Source organism: Thunnus thynnus, chromosome 5 (assembly GCF_963924715.1).
Source record: "Thunnus thynnus chromosome 5, fThuThy2.1, whole genome shotgun sequence".
Classification (NCBI taxonomy): domain Eukaryota; kingdom Metazoa; phylum Chordata; class Actinopteri; order Scombriformes; family Scombridae; genus Thunnus; species Thunnus thynnus.
In genome coordinates this window covers 6,291,689-6,308,876 of record NC_089521.1, presented here as the reverse complement: position 1 = coordinate 6,308,876, position 17,188 = coordinate 6,291,689, and the positions used below count along the sequence as shown (strand labels likewise).

General features: G+C 40.2%; 1 protein-coding gene across 3 annotated transcripts in view; it reads right to left on the bottom strand.

Moving 5' to 3' along the window:
- Positions 1-16,898, bottom strand: part of spon1b (spondin 1b) — a 97,367-nt gene extending 80,469 nt beyond the window's left edge. The window contains exons 1-3 of one of the 3 annotated variants that reach the window (XM_067588892.1): positions 16,280-16,898; positions 14,886-14,992; positions 1,661-1,794 (exon numbers count right to left, since the gene is read on the bottom strand). In XM_067588892.1, the coding sequence (XP_067444993.1) occupies positions 1,661-1,794; positions 14,886-14,992; positions 16,280-16,505 (467 nt within the window). In that variant the 5' untranslated portion in view covers positions 16,506-16,898. Of the gene's footprint in view, positions 1-1,660; positions 1,795-2,649; positions 2,705-5,535; positions 5,645-14,885; positions 14,993-16,279 lie in introns of those variants that run through there. The other 2 variants (XM_067588893.1, XM_067588894.1) reach the window with 2 other exon arrangements.
- Between the last annotated feature and the right edge of the window lie 290 nt (positions 16,899-17,188).

The window sequence follows — 17,188 nt, the reverse complement described above, 5'->3', positions numbered from 1 at the left end:
AGACATACTATAAAACAACAAACAACACTGTTTCTAAATTACTTAAAACATAGCTTTGAATTTCTTCAGTGCAATTTCACATTCTTTTTATTCTTCCTTTCTTCTTTCCATCTTCTTTTATATCCATATACTCAATACCATCATCTGCAATAAGCTAACATTCACTGATATACTGTATATTCCTTGACCATTTGTATTGGTCAGGGTCTACTTTTTAACACCTTCTGTAAGTCATGTCCTTCCTATCAATGATATTTATCGAATACACACTTCATCAGTTACCACTACACCACTAGTCCTATGAGGAAACACTCATAGTGAAAAAGGGGCAGTTTCATAGCCATCTTATGGAACCTTTAAAAAGACAATTTAATACCATATGACCATATGAAACAATACAGACACTTCGATCTGATACACTGTCCAGGAATTCAGAGTTTCAGAGTATTCTTGGAGTTGTTGTTGCCATTTCACACAGTCGCATCCAACAAAGCAATCTCTCTCACACACTCACACACTCACACACCACTGTTGAAATAACAGTGCAGGTTTAGAGTCAAACCTGCTTCAAACCACAAATTGCCCCCCATAATCATCATCTGTCTCTTTGTTGTAGAGCCGGTCCCTTTACACAAGCCACAGTGTGTCATAGCTTCTGGAGAAACACCTGGCATTAGCTTACTTAATGTGTTTCCCATAACCAATAACGACTATCTGTAAAAACAACAATGACCATGCTAGGGCACAATAATTATTGCCAGTGAAGCAGTCCAGATTTCTGCTTTCTGCTTTGTGCAAGTAAAAATGGAAAAACTGTGGATAAAGTGATCCTGTTGTTGTGGAATTATATAACTTGACTGGTGATTTTTAATCTTACCTAAAAACTGCTTTCCATTTGTACTTTACCCAAAGCACACCATATGGCTTTTTGAATTGATTTCCATTCATTTCATCACAGCATGATAATCAACTTGCAGAGACTTGAAACTTGATTGAGCAACATCATCTGTCGCAGATATAACTTTAATGTTTTTATCAAGACTACATCATCGGTGCATAGGGACTATTGAACTTTGTTGTTGCTTCTGACATCTGACACCCATGAGTCGACTACTCTTTTAATGCAATTAATGTAATTAAACTCATTAATGCAAAAAGTGTCCAAAATCAATTGGCTCTAGTAATGGCAATGTCGTTCTTGAAAATGTCTCAAAAACTATTGGATTGATTGACATTAAATTTGGTAAAGACATTCATGCCCTCAGGAATAATTCTAAACCTTGGTGATGCTTTGACCTTTCATCTAGCTAATGGCATTTCCATCTACCTCAGTTACTTTGTGTTAAGTCTAGTCTTTTGGATTTGATTTTCCACCAGCATAGTTCATTAATTCATACTTTTTGGTAGCTGACTTTTAAATCTTGGTTGTTAGTACTTTGGAGAGTTTTAAAAACAGTCCCTCCTCACAGCTCAATTATCATGTGATGGTAACTTAATTCACACATTAAAAAACATGAAATAAATGAATTTGGTCATTGTGATGTATGAACTATATCTCAATGTTTAAGTTTCTGCAGGTGGATTTTGTTATTGCCACCCGACACAAATATAACTAAAATTTTATGGGAATGGGAGCATCATTATTCAAAATGAAACCTACTTCAGTATAACACAGCCGGACCCAGTAGGCGGTGCTGTCCAGAACACTTGTATCCTGGTGCGTCTACGAGGTGTACTCTCCGTCACTGCAGGGGGACAGTTGGTCATGAACTGTGTGTCATCCTCATCAATGATCTAGAAACAAAAGAATTGAGGATACAGTATTAACATTGAAAAGCAAATTAACTTGATTTTGAAAATGTCACCATGATCTTTCTGTCCAAACCAGTTTTTCCCAGAAAATGAGGATCCAAAGCAGTGGAGACTTACTGCTGCAGGAGGCAACAGGCCTTGCATTGCCACAAGAGCTTTTCTCTTACTGTGTTCTGGCAAGGCTCAATATTGAGATAGAAGTTATTTCTGGTAGCATGTAGACTGGTAATCTGTTCTTCTCTCAATCACCATGAAACTTCTGACACTTTACTGGACAAACACACCACTCTCTAGGTATTTGCTTCCAATTTTAAACAGGAAAACATGGTGGAAATATTGTCAGATATCTCCTGAACCATCCACTGAACTCAGTTTCTGAGTTTATTTAAAATAAAACCTTGTTCAAATAGTTGTTCATTAGAGGGTGGCAAGTTAAATCAACATCCTAATACTCCCTGTAGTTATCTGATTGCTACAGCACAGATCTGGTCAGGCTCAGTTTATTCTCAGTAGAACTTTTTAGCCATGCTAGCAGCGTGGGTCTATGGATGGTGATGTCAGTCTGTTGGTCAGTCCAACACTTTGATGTAGACTGAAATACCTCAACAACAACTATTGGATGGTGCGGTGGCTGCACCACATGTCAACACCAAGTGTTAGTAGTATTCTTTTTAACACTGTTAATATACAAACATTTCAAGTAATGACAGCACACACAGCCTTTTGTTTTCATACAGCACACACTTTATTACTGGCAGTTTGTTTGCTAAATTGAGTGCACACATTTTGGTTAACATTCTGTCATTAACATTTCCTGCTTGAGTTAAATTGTTCTACCTTTGTTTTTCATGGATCAGGCAAGTCCTCCCCTGGCCAAAAGAAGTGGCACCAGTAAAGATGGCCTCTTATACTGTGACAAGTAGGAAGTGGAAGAGGCCAACTGGGTTTGCCAGAGGGGAGTCTGCCTCTCAGGATCCAGGCAACTTAAATTATTTGGGGATTTTAAGTTTTGTTGTTTTTCTTGGGTTGGACAGTTAGTTTGGTTCTAAATATTTTTTGATTTAAATCTTTGTTGATATTAAAGATTAATTTGTGATATAGAGTTAATTATTTATTCCTGCCCCCCTTCTATGTCTGCATAGGCTAGCCTGTGTGTATATACCCTCCCTTTGTGTCATTTAGTGGGTCAGTTATGTTCAGTTTAGGTTAGTTTGCTGTTTATTTAATTGAGTTTGAGTTAAAGGACCCTAGTTTTGAAATTGTATCACACACCTGGTGCTCTTGAGCCATACTGTTTGGTCCTTGACAGATGGATTGTCATGAATATGTGTGTGTTCATGGTCCACAGAGGATGACTAACTTTGATGATCCTCTGACTTTGACTCTAGGGCCACTGTGAGGTTGACATTTCTGTTTTATTGGGGGGAAATAGGAAACAACTATTAGATGGATTGGCATTAACATTAGCACAGATACAGTATCTATGGTGCCCAGAGGATACTGTAAATTCCTAGTGACTTTGGTGACTTTACCTCCAGCACCATGAGCAGGTTGACATTTGTGTCATTGATTACTATGCAGTTTGTTGCAGACATTCATGGTCTTTGTGAATTTTGGTGATCCTGACTTTTTATCTACCGCCATCAACAGGTCAAAATTTCAATTAGACCAACTGTTTTTCTTTACAATGAGCATTACAACTTGCAAGAGCTGTTAGCATGGCAGTAAACTCTTAGTCTTGTTCAGACTTAACTTCTTTAGAAAAACATTTTAACTTGCAAGATTTAATCTGGTTTTTGCAAGGCTAGGAAACAACAGGGATTATGTCATATTTGGTCCAAATTTTGTAAAATGATGCAATTCCTCAATTAATCAGTTAGTTGATTGAAAGAAAATTAATTATCAACTATTTTGATTATTGAATAATCGTTATAGTAATTTTTAAGCAAAAATGACAATGCCATTTGCTGGTTGCAGCTTCTCAAAGTTGAGGATTTGAAGCTTTCCTTTGTCATAAATGATAGTAAACTGAATGTCTTTGGATTTAGGACTGTTGACCAGACAAAACTAGACATTTGACATCACCATGAAATTGTAACAGGCATTTTTCACTAGTTTTCTAATATTTTATAAACAAAACGATTAGTAGAGAAAATAATCAGATAAATCATTAATGAAAATAATTGTGCATGAATATTAACTTTACAATTAAATGTTCATGAGGAAAACAGTTGCTTATAGGTAATCCATTTTGATTTACAGTTACTAACCATTCAACTAAACATCAAACATCAAAGCTGTCAAAGAGGTTTACCAATAGCAATAAAGGAAATTTGGGGAAAAGTCTTGTTTTCTGCCAAAGGCCCTTTTGAGGAACAGCTATCCACATAAAGAAAACCATAATGGAAACAACCTTTTTGACTAAAACGACTAAAAGTGCTAGCTTCTGTTTATTTATTTGTTTGTTTTGTTCCTTTGCTTGCTCACCTACAATAACACATTAGCAGAGGCTAGGTTTATGTGATTTTATCAGAGGAGAATTTATGCACTTTGCATCCTCGTAAATATGTTGTGGGTGCAGAGAGTGAGCAGTCTTTCTCGTTCATCAGTGATGAGAGGTACTGTGCTATGGGGGCAGCTGCAGAGTGCAGAGATGTGTGCACTGTGCATGTCCAGTTTTAATAATGTATAAGTTTGGGGAGTGAGCCATTAAATAAACTCACAAGTCAACATTAATCTGATCGATGGCTAACTGATGTCTATGCTTAAAACAGCACCAGTGACAGTAATATGGCCTATCTTAAATTCTGATTCGATCACTTATTGTTTTTTCCTCATTAAATCACAGCAGTGACATCAGCTTGAGCCAAATGTAAAGTTGTGTGAAAAAGGACATTTCTCAAATTCCCAAAGTGAAGCTTTGTATAAAAACAGCCTTGTGTATTCAAGATGCGTCTATCCCAGCCCTGAAGTATTTGGACCTTGTCAGACATTTTAAAGACTAAACACACAGACACACACATGCACACATGACCTATGACCTTGTTGCTAGTGTTCTCCAGCTGCCTCGGCTCAACAATAACAATGACCTAAGACCCAGTCCCAATGTCCTCATAGGACATTAAAAGGGAGAAGAAAGTCAAAGACAGCTCTTTCTTTCCTTCTTTTTCATTTTCTTTCTTTCACAAACACCCCTATTTATTCCACACGCACACATCCGCACACAAGAACACATACGCACAAAGTAGGAACATACTGAAATGAACACAGATCTGGACATACACATGCATACACACACACATACAGACACTTCTCTGTACTTCTATGTTGACTTCCCCATGCCTCCTTATTCACAATTTGGTTTACTTTGTGTCACGAAGTCTCATGTTCTGTCAGTCAAAAGCAGGCACAAACAACTGGCTAAAAAGCACATGAAGAAAAAGAGAGAAAGAGATGGAGAGCAGGGAGAGACATAAAAAAGATAGGGACAGAAAAGGAGCAAGAGAAACATAAAAGAAGAGGAAGGCATAGACTTAAAGAATAGACAGACAGACTGAGAGTTCTGTGAGAGAGGGGAATATAGAGATAGAACAGGCCTAACATGATAAATTGAAACTGAAATGGTACAAGGATAATACTTAAAACCTGTGTCTAGACATAAGAAAAATATAGCTTATTTTGTGTAGTGAAGCTGAGGTCTCACATGTATATGTACACACTTACCATCTAGAGCAATGGCACAACAATGACAGAGTGTATGAATAGGACGGGTGTCCATCACTGCATTTGTCCTCTGGAAAACTGCATTCTGTACGATAGCGATGATAATAATACAATTAAGACAGTATATCTAGACCAGAGTCAATGCAGTCTAATCCCAAGTAATGTTCTACATTACTTGGGATTGGTCATTCCACATTCTACATTACGATGGTCATTCTACATTCTACATTATGATGGTCATTCTACATTCTACATTATGATGGTCAATGCCAAGTCAAGGCAGACAAGACCTAAGTCAAGACAGGCATGTTTGAACTCATGACAGTTCGGTACTAATTCAGTACAGTCATAGATGGCAAGTCAAGACAAGTGAGTCCCTACTGTTATGTAAGTCCCAAATCCTAAACACTGGGTTCCAAGTCAAAATGGTCAATTCCAAACTCAAGTCTGTTATGTCCCAAATCATTGCTGAAGTCAAATCTCAAGTCATGTTCCAGGTCAAGATAGTGAATGCCAAGTCAAGACAGATGCATCCCAATTCAAGACAGTCAAGTCCAAAGTCAGGGTAGGCCTATTTGAACTCAAGACAGTAAAGTCTAGAGTCAACACAAGTGAGTCAATTAAATCCCAAGTCAAGACAGTTAAGTGCCACGTGAAGACAAGAAAGACAATGTTAAATCCTGAAAGTCCTAACGGTGCATTCCAAGGCAAATCAAAGTCAAATTCAAGATGAGCAAGTCCCAAGTTAAGCCCCAAGTCAGGACAGTAAAATTCCAATTTAAGGTCAAGATAGTGACCTTTTTTTTCATCAACTTTAAACTTTCAAATGGAAACCCTTCTTTAAGACTAGCAAGTCAACATTCAAGACAGAAAGTCCCAAATCGATACAGTCAAGTCAATCAAATTAAGACAGTCAAGTCGCATGTCAAGACAGCTAAGTCCAAGGTTAGGTCCCAAGTCCTAAACACTGGGTTCAAAGTCAAGACAATCAAATCCTCCTGTAGGCCCAGACAGTCAAGTCCTACAACAAAACAGGTACATTTCAAGTCCTACACTTTGGATTTCAAGTTGTAAACTCGATATTCTTTTCTTTTTTTCTTGTTTTTCATTCTAATTTGGCAACCCCCTGTTTGAGAGCAGTATCTGTAGTCCGAATGTGAATGGCATTTGGCTGCATGCATACCCACCATCCCGTCTGAATGTGTCAGTTCGTTAGTTTGCCTGTGCTCTCTTTGCTGCTGGTCCAGAAACGACACCTTCAATTTGTGCTTACAGTGGGGAGACAAAGTCTTTCAAGTTACCAGGCACAAGCCCAGGTGAAGTCAAGTCATTGCTGTTCGAGTCTAAACCAGGTTGCCAGTCTTTTTTCTGATTTTGTCAAAGAAGAATTCAAGGTCATCGGTCAAGTTTGACTCAAGTCCAGCTCATGTGGTTAAAGTTTCAAGCAATAGTTTTCCATCACTTGTTTACAGGATATCTGTGAGAGATGGAATGACAGACAGACAGGAGGAGAGACAGAAAGAGAGAGGTTTAGAGGGAGTGTGGGAAGACTGGCAAAGGAGCGTTTGTTTTCACTGCAGAGGCTGGCATGTCTGTGTGTGTCCACGGTTTGTCTATCTCAATCTCTTTCCCTCAATCTCTCGCTCTCTGTTGAGACGGTAAACACAGATGCTTCAGAGTGCCTGCACAAGCAAACGCCAAGCCCTGTTCAAACACACACACACACACACACACACACACACACACACACACACACACGCACACGCACGCACACACACACACACACAAACACACATACACATACACCATCATGCACACAAAGAGACAGAGAGCTGGAGACAGACAAAGGCAAACTCAGGCTCGAACAGACACCCAGGATCCCTGGAGAAAACTGACAATAAGAGTGATATTAGTGTGTAGGTGTGCGTTTTTGTGGCTGTGTGTGTGTGTGTGTGTGCGTGCCCGTGTGGTTGGTGTGAGCACACATTGCAGGTTACTAATTAAATGCAAAGCAGTTACAAAAGAGTGAATACAGTTACAACCTTTGGGACTTAAGTGCGGAGATGAATCTTTTCAGAGGAAAAACAGGTAGACAGATAGATTGAAATGTCACATCAACACTCGAAGATGAGCTTATTTCAGAAAGTAACAAAGTTCTCTTGCCTCGATGAAGACCTTGGAGGCGCCGCCATTTTGCCTTGAGCTTTCTATCAATCAAAGCCATACTATTACTGCAGAATACCGCTGAGATCTTGGGGCTATCACCAATATTGCATCATATTACATTTTGTGTCTGAGCCACCCAACCAAGGCAGCAGTGTCACATATCCAAACAGCTACTCTGTAAAAGACTTACTCTTTGTGTGTGTGTGTGTGTGTGTGCAGGTTTATTTCCTAGCAAATGGAGCCAATTCTGTGGCTTGTGGCATTCAATTACACAAAACAACACTGGAGAAAAGGCAGTGTATTGTTCAATGGGTCTGTTTAATGTAAAAATAACCCCAAAGCTCTTTCTAAAATGCACAGTTATGTGCACATTTTTAGAGTAACAATGCTTTGTAGAGGTGAATTTAAGAGAATTTCTTAAAGTTTCTATGAGCTGTAATGCTGTCGGTGCTGTCAAACCAAGGAGTGTGTGTGTGTTTGTGTCTTGTCTGTGTTCATGCAGACACAAAAATTTGACTTGTAAAGAAAGGTTGGATGATTTCTTTTCTGCATTTCTTTAAGTCTGTCATGTCCTTTTCTCATCTCTGTTTTTCTTGTGCGAAAGCTCTGACGTTATCGGGGTTTTGGTGTGAAAAGCTTTGACAATAACAGGCAAGTCTGTCACCTTAACTAAAGAGCGTACTCAGGGAAAAGACTAAATCACACCGAGATATATATAAGCAATGTGGTAAAGGCGAAGACTTTCCATGACGAAGGCTAGCCATTACAAGCACTGGGCATTCCATCTTTTGACCTAAAGTGTGATTTTTACCTGACCTGTTACTGAATCGCTACTGAACTGCTACTGACTGCTGTCTGCAAATAAAGTAAACCTGCATTAAAACAAGCAGTTTTTCCAACTGGTATCATCATTTCTTTCCCCTAAAAGAAATGTCAAGTCATGTGTTTAATTGACAGCTGTTTTGAGTTGCTAAAGTATCTCCAATTTCAAAATACAACCTCACATTTTCTCCTATATTCTCAAGTTCTATACAAGTTATTTTTTTAAATCAGTAAATTAGTCACACCTGTCAATCACTGGCTTATTGATGCTGTCATATATATATATATATATATATATATACATATAATATTTCATCCTCTTTTGTAGACTGGATGGAGCTGTTTTCTTCTGAGGACAGAAGAATGATGGTTATTGGTTTATTCATGGCAACAGGGAGCTTCACTTACAGGGTATCACGGTTTCATGTCAACAATTTAACCTGCATAATAACCTAACCATAGTGCAGGGCCAATATTTTTCTGAACAAGTAAACATGGCCTTTGTGTATGTGTGCACATGTAGGGTGTGTGTGTTTGCGTGTGTGTCTGTTTTCCAGCCTGTTTTTGCCCACTTAGTTTGTTTAGGCTATTCTCAATAAGAAACAGCATGAATAAACTAGACAGGCTCCTACTCACACCAAGGTTGAATCACAGAGCTTCTGAGACTACAACAGTCCTCCTCAATCAATTTCTGCTTGTGGCGACGTTTTTTTTTTTTTTAAATGATACCAAACAGTGGTATTTAGTTTCCTATTTCAAGCAATTTCAGTCTACCAGTTAGTAGAGTAGAGCATATTTACCATAATTTCACAAAATACAGTATATGTAAGTACATGTACATGAGAGATGAAAAACCTCTGGATCCTCATCTAGTCTTCATCTTTGGTGCTAAATGATCTTCGCTGTAGTGTTTATGTATGCAACTTCAAGATCAATTGTCAGTCAAACAGTGTGAGCACTAATGCACGAGTGCAAAATGTCAAGACCCAAGGTTCAGTTTCCAGTAATGATGCCTCCAATTTGCTCTCGCTTGCATTCTATCAAACACAATGTTTGTTGGTGGGAAGCCAGTGAGGGATCAGTTGTTGTTGCTGCATTAGTGACATCTACTCGTTGGTTGGGGCATTTATGAATACCAACAACTCATGTTGCTCTGCCTCCTGTGAATGAACCTCAATCCAATTCTAGGTATAGCTTGTTATGTTATCTGTGATACAGATTATCATAATGGCCATTCATTTATCTGAAAATGCTTTGCACTTGACTTGTAAAAATCTATTATGCTCACATTTCTTACATCAAATCACAAAACCCTCAAAATGATTTGTCACCTCCCTGAGCTCATTTTCTCCGACACTTGAGGAACCACAACTGAGTCCCTAGAGAACCATGGAGTGCAGTAAGTAGGAAATAATGGCCTCACACTCATAGTCTTGATGCATTATGTATTTAATAAGTCATGATCAGTGCAATCAGTGCAGAGCACAGCATTATTTATGCAGACTTCACGCATCTGAACCAACCAGCTTGTCAAGCATAATAAATAAACATTGTGTAAACTGTTCTGTGGTTCCACTGAAAGTTACTTGAAGATGTCCTTGTGAATTCCTGTTAATCAGAAAACAAGGAGGGGGTGCAAGTCCTGGGCTCCTGTAGTACTTATTTGTCTTATGGTGCTTAGAGAGGCAATAATTACGCTAGGATCACATTTGAGCATGATTATACTACATATCAGGTCACCATCATTTCAACCCCGTGCACATCTTACACATCCTTTTCTTTAAAGCCCTCTAAGCTCTGCTTGACTTATGTAATTGCTTCAGTCTGAAACCTATGACTTGCTGTGCCACTTTAAACTGATTTGGTTTGTTTATCCCCAGCTAAACTCAGAACCCTAGATAATCTGTGCAAGAAAAAAAGAAGATAATATCTCATGTCTGCTCATCTCTCCCCTTATCCAAACAAACTCTGCTTGTCTCCCTGAGCAATAACACGTTGCTGGCCTAGATAAATATGACCCACGTCCCACACTAATGCAAAGAGGGCTGGGAAAAACACACATGCAGACCCACACGTATACACACATGCCCATTCGGTGCATATATAAGTACAAAGACACTCATTCCCAACCAAACAATGACTTGCAGACTCAGAGGGATACTGAGTCTCACACACACACACAGATGCACACTCGCAGACATACTCTCTAAGGTCTGACACATTAAGACAGAAGTCCTTTAATGGTAGTATTGGGGACAAAGAGCAGATTATTGCTTAAGGAAAAAACAATGAGCAGCGACTCTCGTGGTTGTGGTGTTTTAGTGAAACAGCAGGCGGGCACATTCCAGGACAGATGCCAGAAACAACCGAAGTACCAGAGAGCGAGCAGAGAGAACAGCCGTACAGGGAACCACAACTGTGTTCATTTGGCTCCTCTTCCACTGCACAATAACAATCATGACATTGCAAAACTCACTACATAATTAACTTGTGGAAAATAAACTGTCAGGAATATGAATTGTTCTATAAACTTCACTTTACATAAGTATTATTATGTAAACCTCTCTGATAAAAAGAAGCTGAGTTTGATGGATTGAGGTCATTTAGATAAAGAGCCAGACTGACTGTCATGCTGCATCTCCTCTTATCCACCTGCTAATATAACTGTGACTAAAAGGACGGCGTATTTAATAAATCAAATCATTCTCAAACTAATTTTTGTTATTATAAGAATCCAATGAGATAACGTTGTGTGTTTATAATGAAGCGTCATGCAAGACACACTTTTCAGAACTTTTCTGATCCAAATATATTCTTTAAACACTTGACAATGTTCTGGCAGCAGCTTATCTCTGGAGGCCTTAATCGTTTTCCACATGTGGATAAAAGTGTCAATTACAACTGTCAATTACAGAACGTGAAGTGTCTGATGGATTTGCCAATATGAATTAAAGAGATTGCAAAGCCAGATTGTCAACTTCAATTTTGCTCCAGCTCAATCTACAATGTTCCAGCCTCTGCTCTACTCCTGGTCTCCGCCTCACTCAGGACTCTGTTGGGCCTGTGAGGTTGAGACTATGAGGTGTTTATTGTGCAAAGAGCAGAAATCAAATAGAGCAGAGTGAGCTGAGATGTTTGAGCTTGAACTGTTTAAACTAAAACGATCCGAGCATGTTAACAGCACTTTGTGACTGCCCAGCTGCTTTCCACAGTGGGTGTCTCACACTTTCCTTCATCGTGATTCAGACAAAACCACAATCCTACTGAAGGCACATTTTTATAAATAAACAAATTGTTTCAATTATTGGTGTTCATTCTCAAATGTCACTGATTTAATTGATGCCACACTTTTTATATTTTATCTTGTGGCTGTTATTGTTTTATCATTTGTAAAGCACTGCTTATACTCGCAAAGGATGTTCATAATTTAAGAGGTAGGAAAACTCGGAGAGCCGATCCAGAGCCAGTGCTGCTGTGAGAGGTCAAACCTCAGCCAGGCATCAAGAGTTTATACCACATAAGAAGCAAAGATCCAGTAGCAAGAGGAACAAATGAGCAACTTAATCAATGTAGATTTTTTGAAACTGCATTTTCATTTGGATTTGGATTAAAAAATACACATGGTGATAGAGAAACATGAGATACATGTGCCAATTTTTCATTTAAATCAGTGCAGTATTTCTGAAAACCGCAAAAATGTTCATAATTGTCCATCTTGCAATTGTTGCAAATTTCAAGATCCACTAATCATTTGTTCCTTGGCCCATGGCTGGACTGTCAACCACGTTTTATTTGAATTTGGTAACATCCCAACTAACAGACTAACAAATGGAACTGAAAACACCCTCAGCGAGGGTAACAAACGGATCAGTTACTTCCAGATCTATTCTACAAGGAAAATCCTAATGCTACAGCATACTTATGACAAAAATGGGTTTCCAACTTTGTGGCAACTGTTGGAAGAAACCTCTTTCCTGTTTCAACATGATATTCCCCCCGTGCACAAAGCCAGGTCCATAAAGACATGCTTTTCCTGGTTTGGTGTAGAAGAACCGGGCTGACCTTTGGGATGGAACTACAACTATAAGCCAGGCCTTATCTCCCCACATCAGTGGTTGACCTCAATGATGAATGGGAGCAAATCCCCACAGCCAGGATCCAAAATTCTGCAGAAAGCCTTCACTGGAGAGTGCTGTTACAGCAGCAGATAAATGCTCATGGTTTGGGAATGTGTCTAATGTTGAGGTTACTTACTCTTAGCCATACAGTGTACATTACACTCAGTTGCCAGTTTATTAGGTCCACCTTGGTTAAAACTTAAGCAGGCTAACACAACTGCCCTACAATATATCCTTCAAGATTCAAGATGTTTATTTTCTCTCCCGTTGTACAAGACCACTCATGTGAAATTCTTTAACTAGGAGGCTCCATTACAGAAAACAGCAAATAAATGTATATAAGGCATATATTAAATATATAAATATATATATATATAAAAGCAATAAAAGGTGCATGTACAATCATTAATCAGACATTGAACAGATGTTTAGATTGCACTGCTCAGTTTTCAATCCCTTGACTTACAGGCTTTTGGCAGAGTCACCACATGTCTTACATTGTAAAAAGCTGAGTTACTCAGAAATACCAAGACCTCAACTAAACAGATTTAAAAAAAATTGTTATGAAGAAAATAGTTTTGTGCAATTTGACTGTCTTTGCCTGTATGTTCACAGGTCTGTATATGAATAGATACAGGAGAGGGGATATAAGAACCATGTTGATAGGACATTCTGAGCCTTAAGTAATATCAAAAAATGATGGTCATAATAATGATAATGTAATTCAAAGTTTTGGAACTACAGTTCCCATTATACTGTAGTTTTATATGACAGGAAGTAATGTTCCCATAGAGTCAGTGTGAGTTAGCTGTGGGCTACACCTGAGCTCTGTTCATTTAGCCTTTCTGGCAACATTCTGGCAAACGAGTGAATGAACTATTAGCAGTTCCTCTTTGCACTGTGAACATGGATGTACAGACGTTCCCTGAAATCACTGGATTACTGTGACACTGAAGAAAACTCAAAACTTGATGATTAAAGGGGCAGTTGCAAGGAGCTTTTTTTTTTCTTTTTTACTTCAAAGCGCATTTATGGACATTTATCTGTGATCGGGACATCTGAGATATTTATGGCCCTGAAAAGTTATAGTCATCCTCAATCACACCAGATGTGTATCATGCCTGTGTGCTCAGATTTGACTGAATTAAGACTCTGAGAAGAAGGAGTGGGGTCATTGACGCAAGTTGCATCCACTGGGTGCAAAGGGTTCAGAGGAACAGCGTCAAACAGTGTTTCCTCAAACTGAAATGTAAACATTGTTATTGTCACACAAGCATGCGCCAGCCTTGATTGACTGTTCATTCACATAACAGGAACTACTTTGGTCACTAAAAGTTTATTTCACTGCGTCATCAATGAAAAACCCAAATATAGTGGACATTTCATACCACCCACACTGTTTCACTTGCCAACAGATGTTTCCAACATCATTTTTTTTTAAAAGGAGGATCTTAGGTTTAAAACAAAGAGTTGGTTAAAAACCTTACATTCACTGTTCAGTCTGCATGTGGAGAAAAACAACATGATGATTACATCATGATGTAAAATCAACATTATTATTTGTTTAAAGGTCAGAAGTCTGGTGGAACCAGGAAGCAAAATCTCCGTCCTCTCTTCAAGCAGCTGGCTACATAAAAGCAGCCTCCTGCTCTGTTTGGTAAGAGCCTGGTTAGGATCAGCGTGTGGAAACACAGCCGCATATGTGTGTTCCTGTTTACACTGAGCGGGAGGTAATTGAGGAAGTCTGGGGAGCTCTCTGCTGCTCAGCGGGAGCTGTGTTACTACTGAACGCAACATCTCACATCTCTCTCCTGCTTTCTCCCCAGCTCCCTCTGTTTATCTCTTTTCTCTCTGTCCTCACATGCCTCTTCCCTCTGTGTTCTCCTTGCCCTCTCCTTCCTCTCCTTCTTCCGCTGGAGGAAATATCTGCTTCTTAGAAGGAAGGATGCCATATCTGCCTCACCCTAGAAGAGCTGCACCAAAGAGGAGACAGGATTTTCTTTTCTCCTCCACCACAACAGGAGAGCTCAGTGTTCTAGCTTCATCTGTGGGAGCTGTGTTGCATCTGTCAGCGACACCTCCTTTTAACCTCCATATCAGGAGACAGCAGGGAGCAGCTAAGTCGACTCCCATGTGCATTAAAGCATGCAAATGAGTTCATCTTTGCGAACTTTCCCAGAAAGCTCAGAGCGCACTCAGTATGCAGAGATTCCCCTGTTTCTCTCCACACCTGCTTATCCTTACCTGAAACTGGCCGGTGTAGTCATCTTCTGTGGTGCCCTCTCTGCCCTCCTTCAACGCGATGAGGGTGAAACCTCTGAAATAAGCAGGGCTGGCTGCCAGGAGGACCACTGTAGGGAGGACAGAGAGTGTGTTTTCACTCCACAGAGACACTGAGCAGTACAGAGGCTTTACATTGACGCATCAGGGTCGCACTGCATGACGCAGGGTCACCCAGGATGAAGCCGAGGGGGAAAGCAGCATTCCTGTGAGCATCAGTGCGATATGGAAGAGTGAGGACTGTAAATAGGAGCTTAGCATCTCACCTTAGAATAATGTAGAGCCTATAAATCCCATGTAGGGAGTCTGGTGCGGGGAGCAGGCCAGGAATGAAAGCTATATACAGTAATGAGATGAGGGTGAAATTTTATTCAGTACGTCTCACCCTTGTACCCTAATTATTTTGATGCCTCCTTTAGTAAAATCATTTTACAAAGAAAACCATCTTTTAAACCTGACCTTGCACGTTCACACCAGCTCATTTATCTTCAAACTCGCTCCCAGCACCAAGAGGGAAGATGTCAATATTTTCAATCTTATCTGTTTTTTAAAAAAGTGAACTTATTTGCTACTTAAAGGCAGTAGAGGCTTATGGAATAACTTCTTTTTTTTTATCCCTGGATGGTGTCCTTCACAGGTCCCTAATAGCTGATTAGAATTTACTCCCGGATTAGTAAATGTGGCGTCACAGCCAAAAATTGCATGATCTAAAGTAAGATCTCGGTGGGAGACTCTAAGACAAGGTGATCCTCCTTTTTCCTCCTTGTTTTTGTGTCAAAACTGTAGCATGAGATGAGAAAGAAGAGAAACTGTTTTAAACAGTTGTATTTTAAGTTGAAAACTGCTTATTGTTCAGTTTTAAACTCACCAAGAATCTCTAAGTAAGCCAGCGTTTTTTTTTTCTCTATGTGGCCAAATCCAACAGGCAGGATTGCGACTTTAAATGTGTAGGGGTCAGCTTAATTGGAGCCAGATCTATATGTGCTGTTTGTTTGTGTGTGTGTGTGTGTGTGTCCACTTGCATGCAGGGAGAGGGGAGGAAGTGAATATAGGTCAGACATTATAACACTAAGTAGCCCTATCAAACCACAAGCCGCTCTGCAGGAGCCAGGGTAGGCAGACCGAATAGTTTGGAAATTTTGTTCCGCAGGCTGTAGTTTCTAATGCATTTTTTGAATACTTGGGTTAAATGTTAGAGGGAACATGGTGGTTATACATAAAGACTCAAGTTTTCCAGTAATAAATAAAGATAGAGAGTACACGTGCACCGTTTTCCAGCTTGATAAACAGTCCACTTGATACATTTCGTGCAGGTTTACGCACAGATTGGGCAGATGGAGTCTGAAAACAAACTCTACCTCTGTAAGTGCTGCCAGGCTGGTAGGTTTCCGGGTCCCCATCCATTCTGAGCCTGAACTCATGGTGCCCATCCCTCCGGGTCCCCTGGGTCTGCGCCCGTAGGATCCGCCCGCAGTACCCGTCCGACCTGCCTCCGGAAGGCTCCTCCACGAAAGCGACGGCGTTGCACACAAAACTAAAGACTAAATAATACTGCAAAAGCAGCAGATGCAAATACATTCCCATTTCGGAGCCGTATAGCCCGGAGATGAGTCTACAGTGGCAGTTCAATCAAAAACAAAAACCCAGTAGTGAAAAAGCGAAACAGCGGACAGAGGATCAGTTCCAGCTCCTTCCCCAGGAACTCCCTCCAAACTACAGCAGCGTCACAGTCAGTGGTAAAGGTGACGAGAGCGAGACGGAGACGATCCCATCCTGAACTGGAGAGCGCGTCTGAGGCGCACCACGGAGAAGCGGTGCTGAGCGGGGAGAGAGGACAGAGGCGCCGCTGCTGTTCCCGGATCACTGTGTTGATAGAGAGCCTGGAAGCAGCGGGGGGCCGCCAAATAACCGAGCGCGGGTGCACGCGGCTGTCTCCTTGACTTGAAGCGAGGGAAGGTCCAAACTGGAGTTCCGCACTATAATAAGAGCCAGCCCCCCCTAATACACACACAGAGAGACACACACACGCGCAGTAAACACGCTGTCTCTGTGTGTGTGTGGGGGGGGGGGGGGGAATCTCACACATGGAGCTGCCTCTTTGGGGGAAAATACAAATGTTCTGCCTGATGTGCTAATACGACAACTACTTTTGAATTCTGTATAGACTGTGAGCTACATGGAGGTTGAAAGACATGAAGTTAAGTTAGTCATTACAAACTCAAAAGTGAGTCTAGTCATATTAAAAGTAAATGAGAAATACAGTTCTG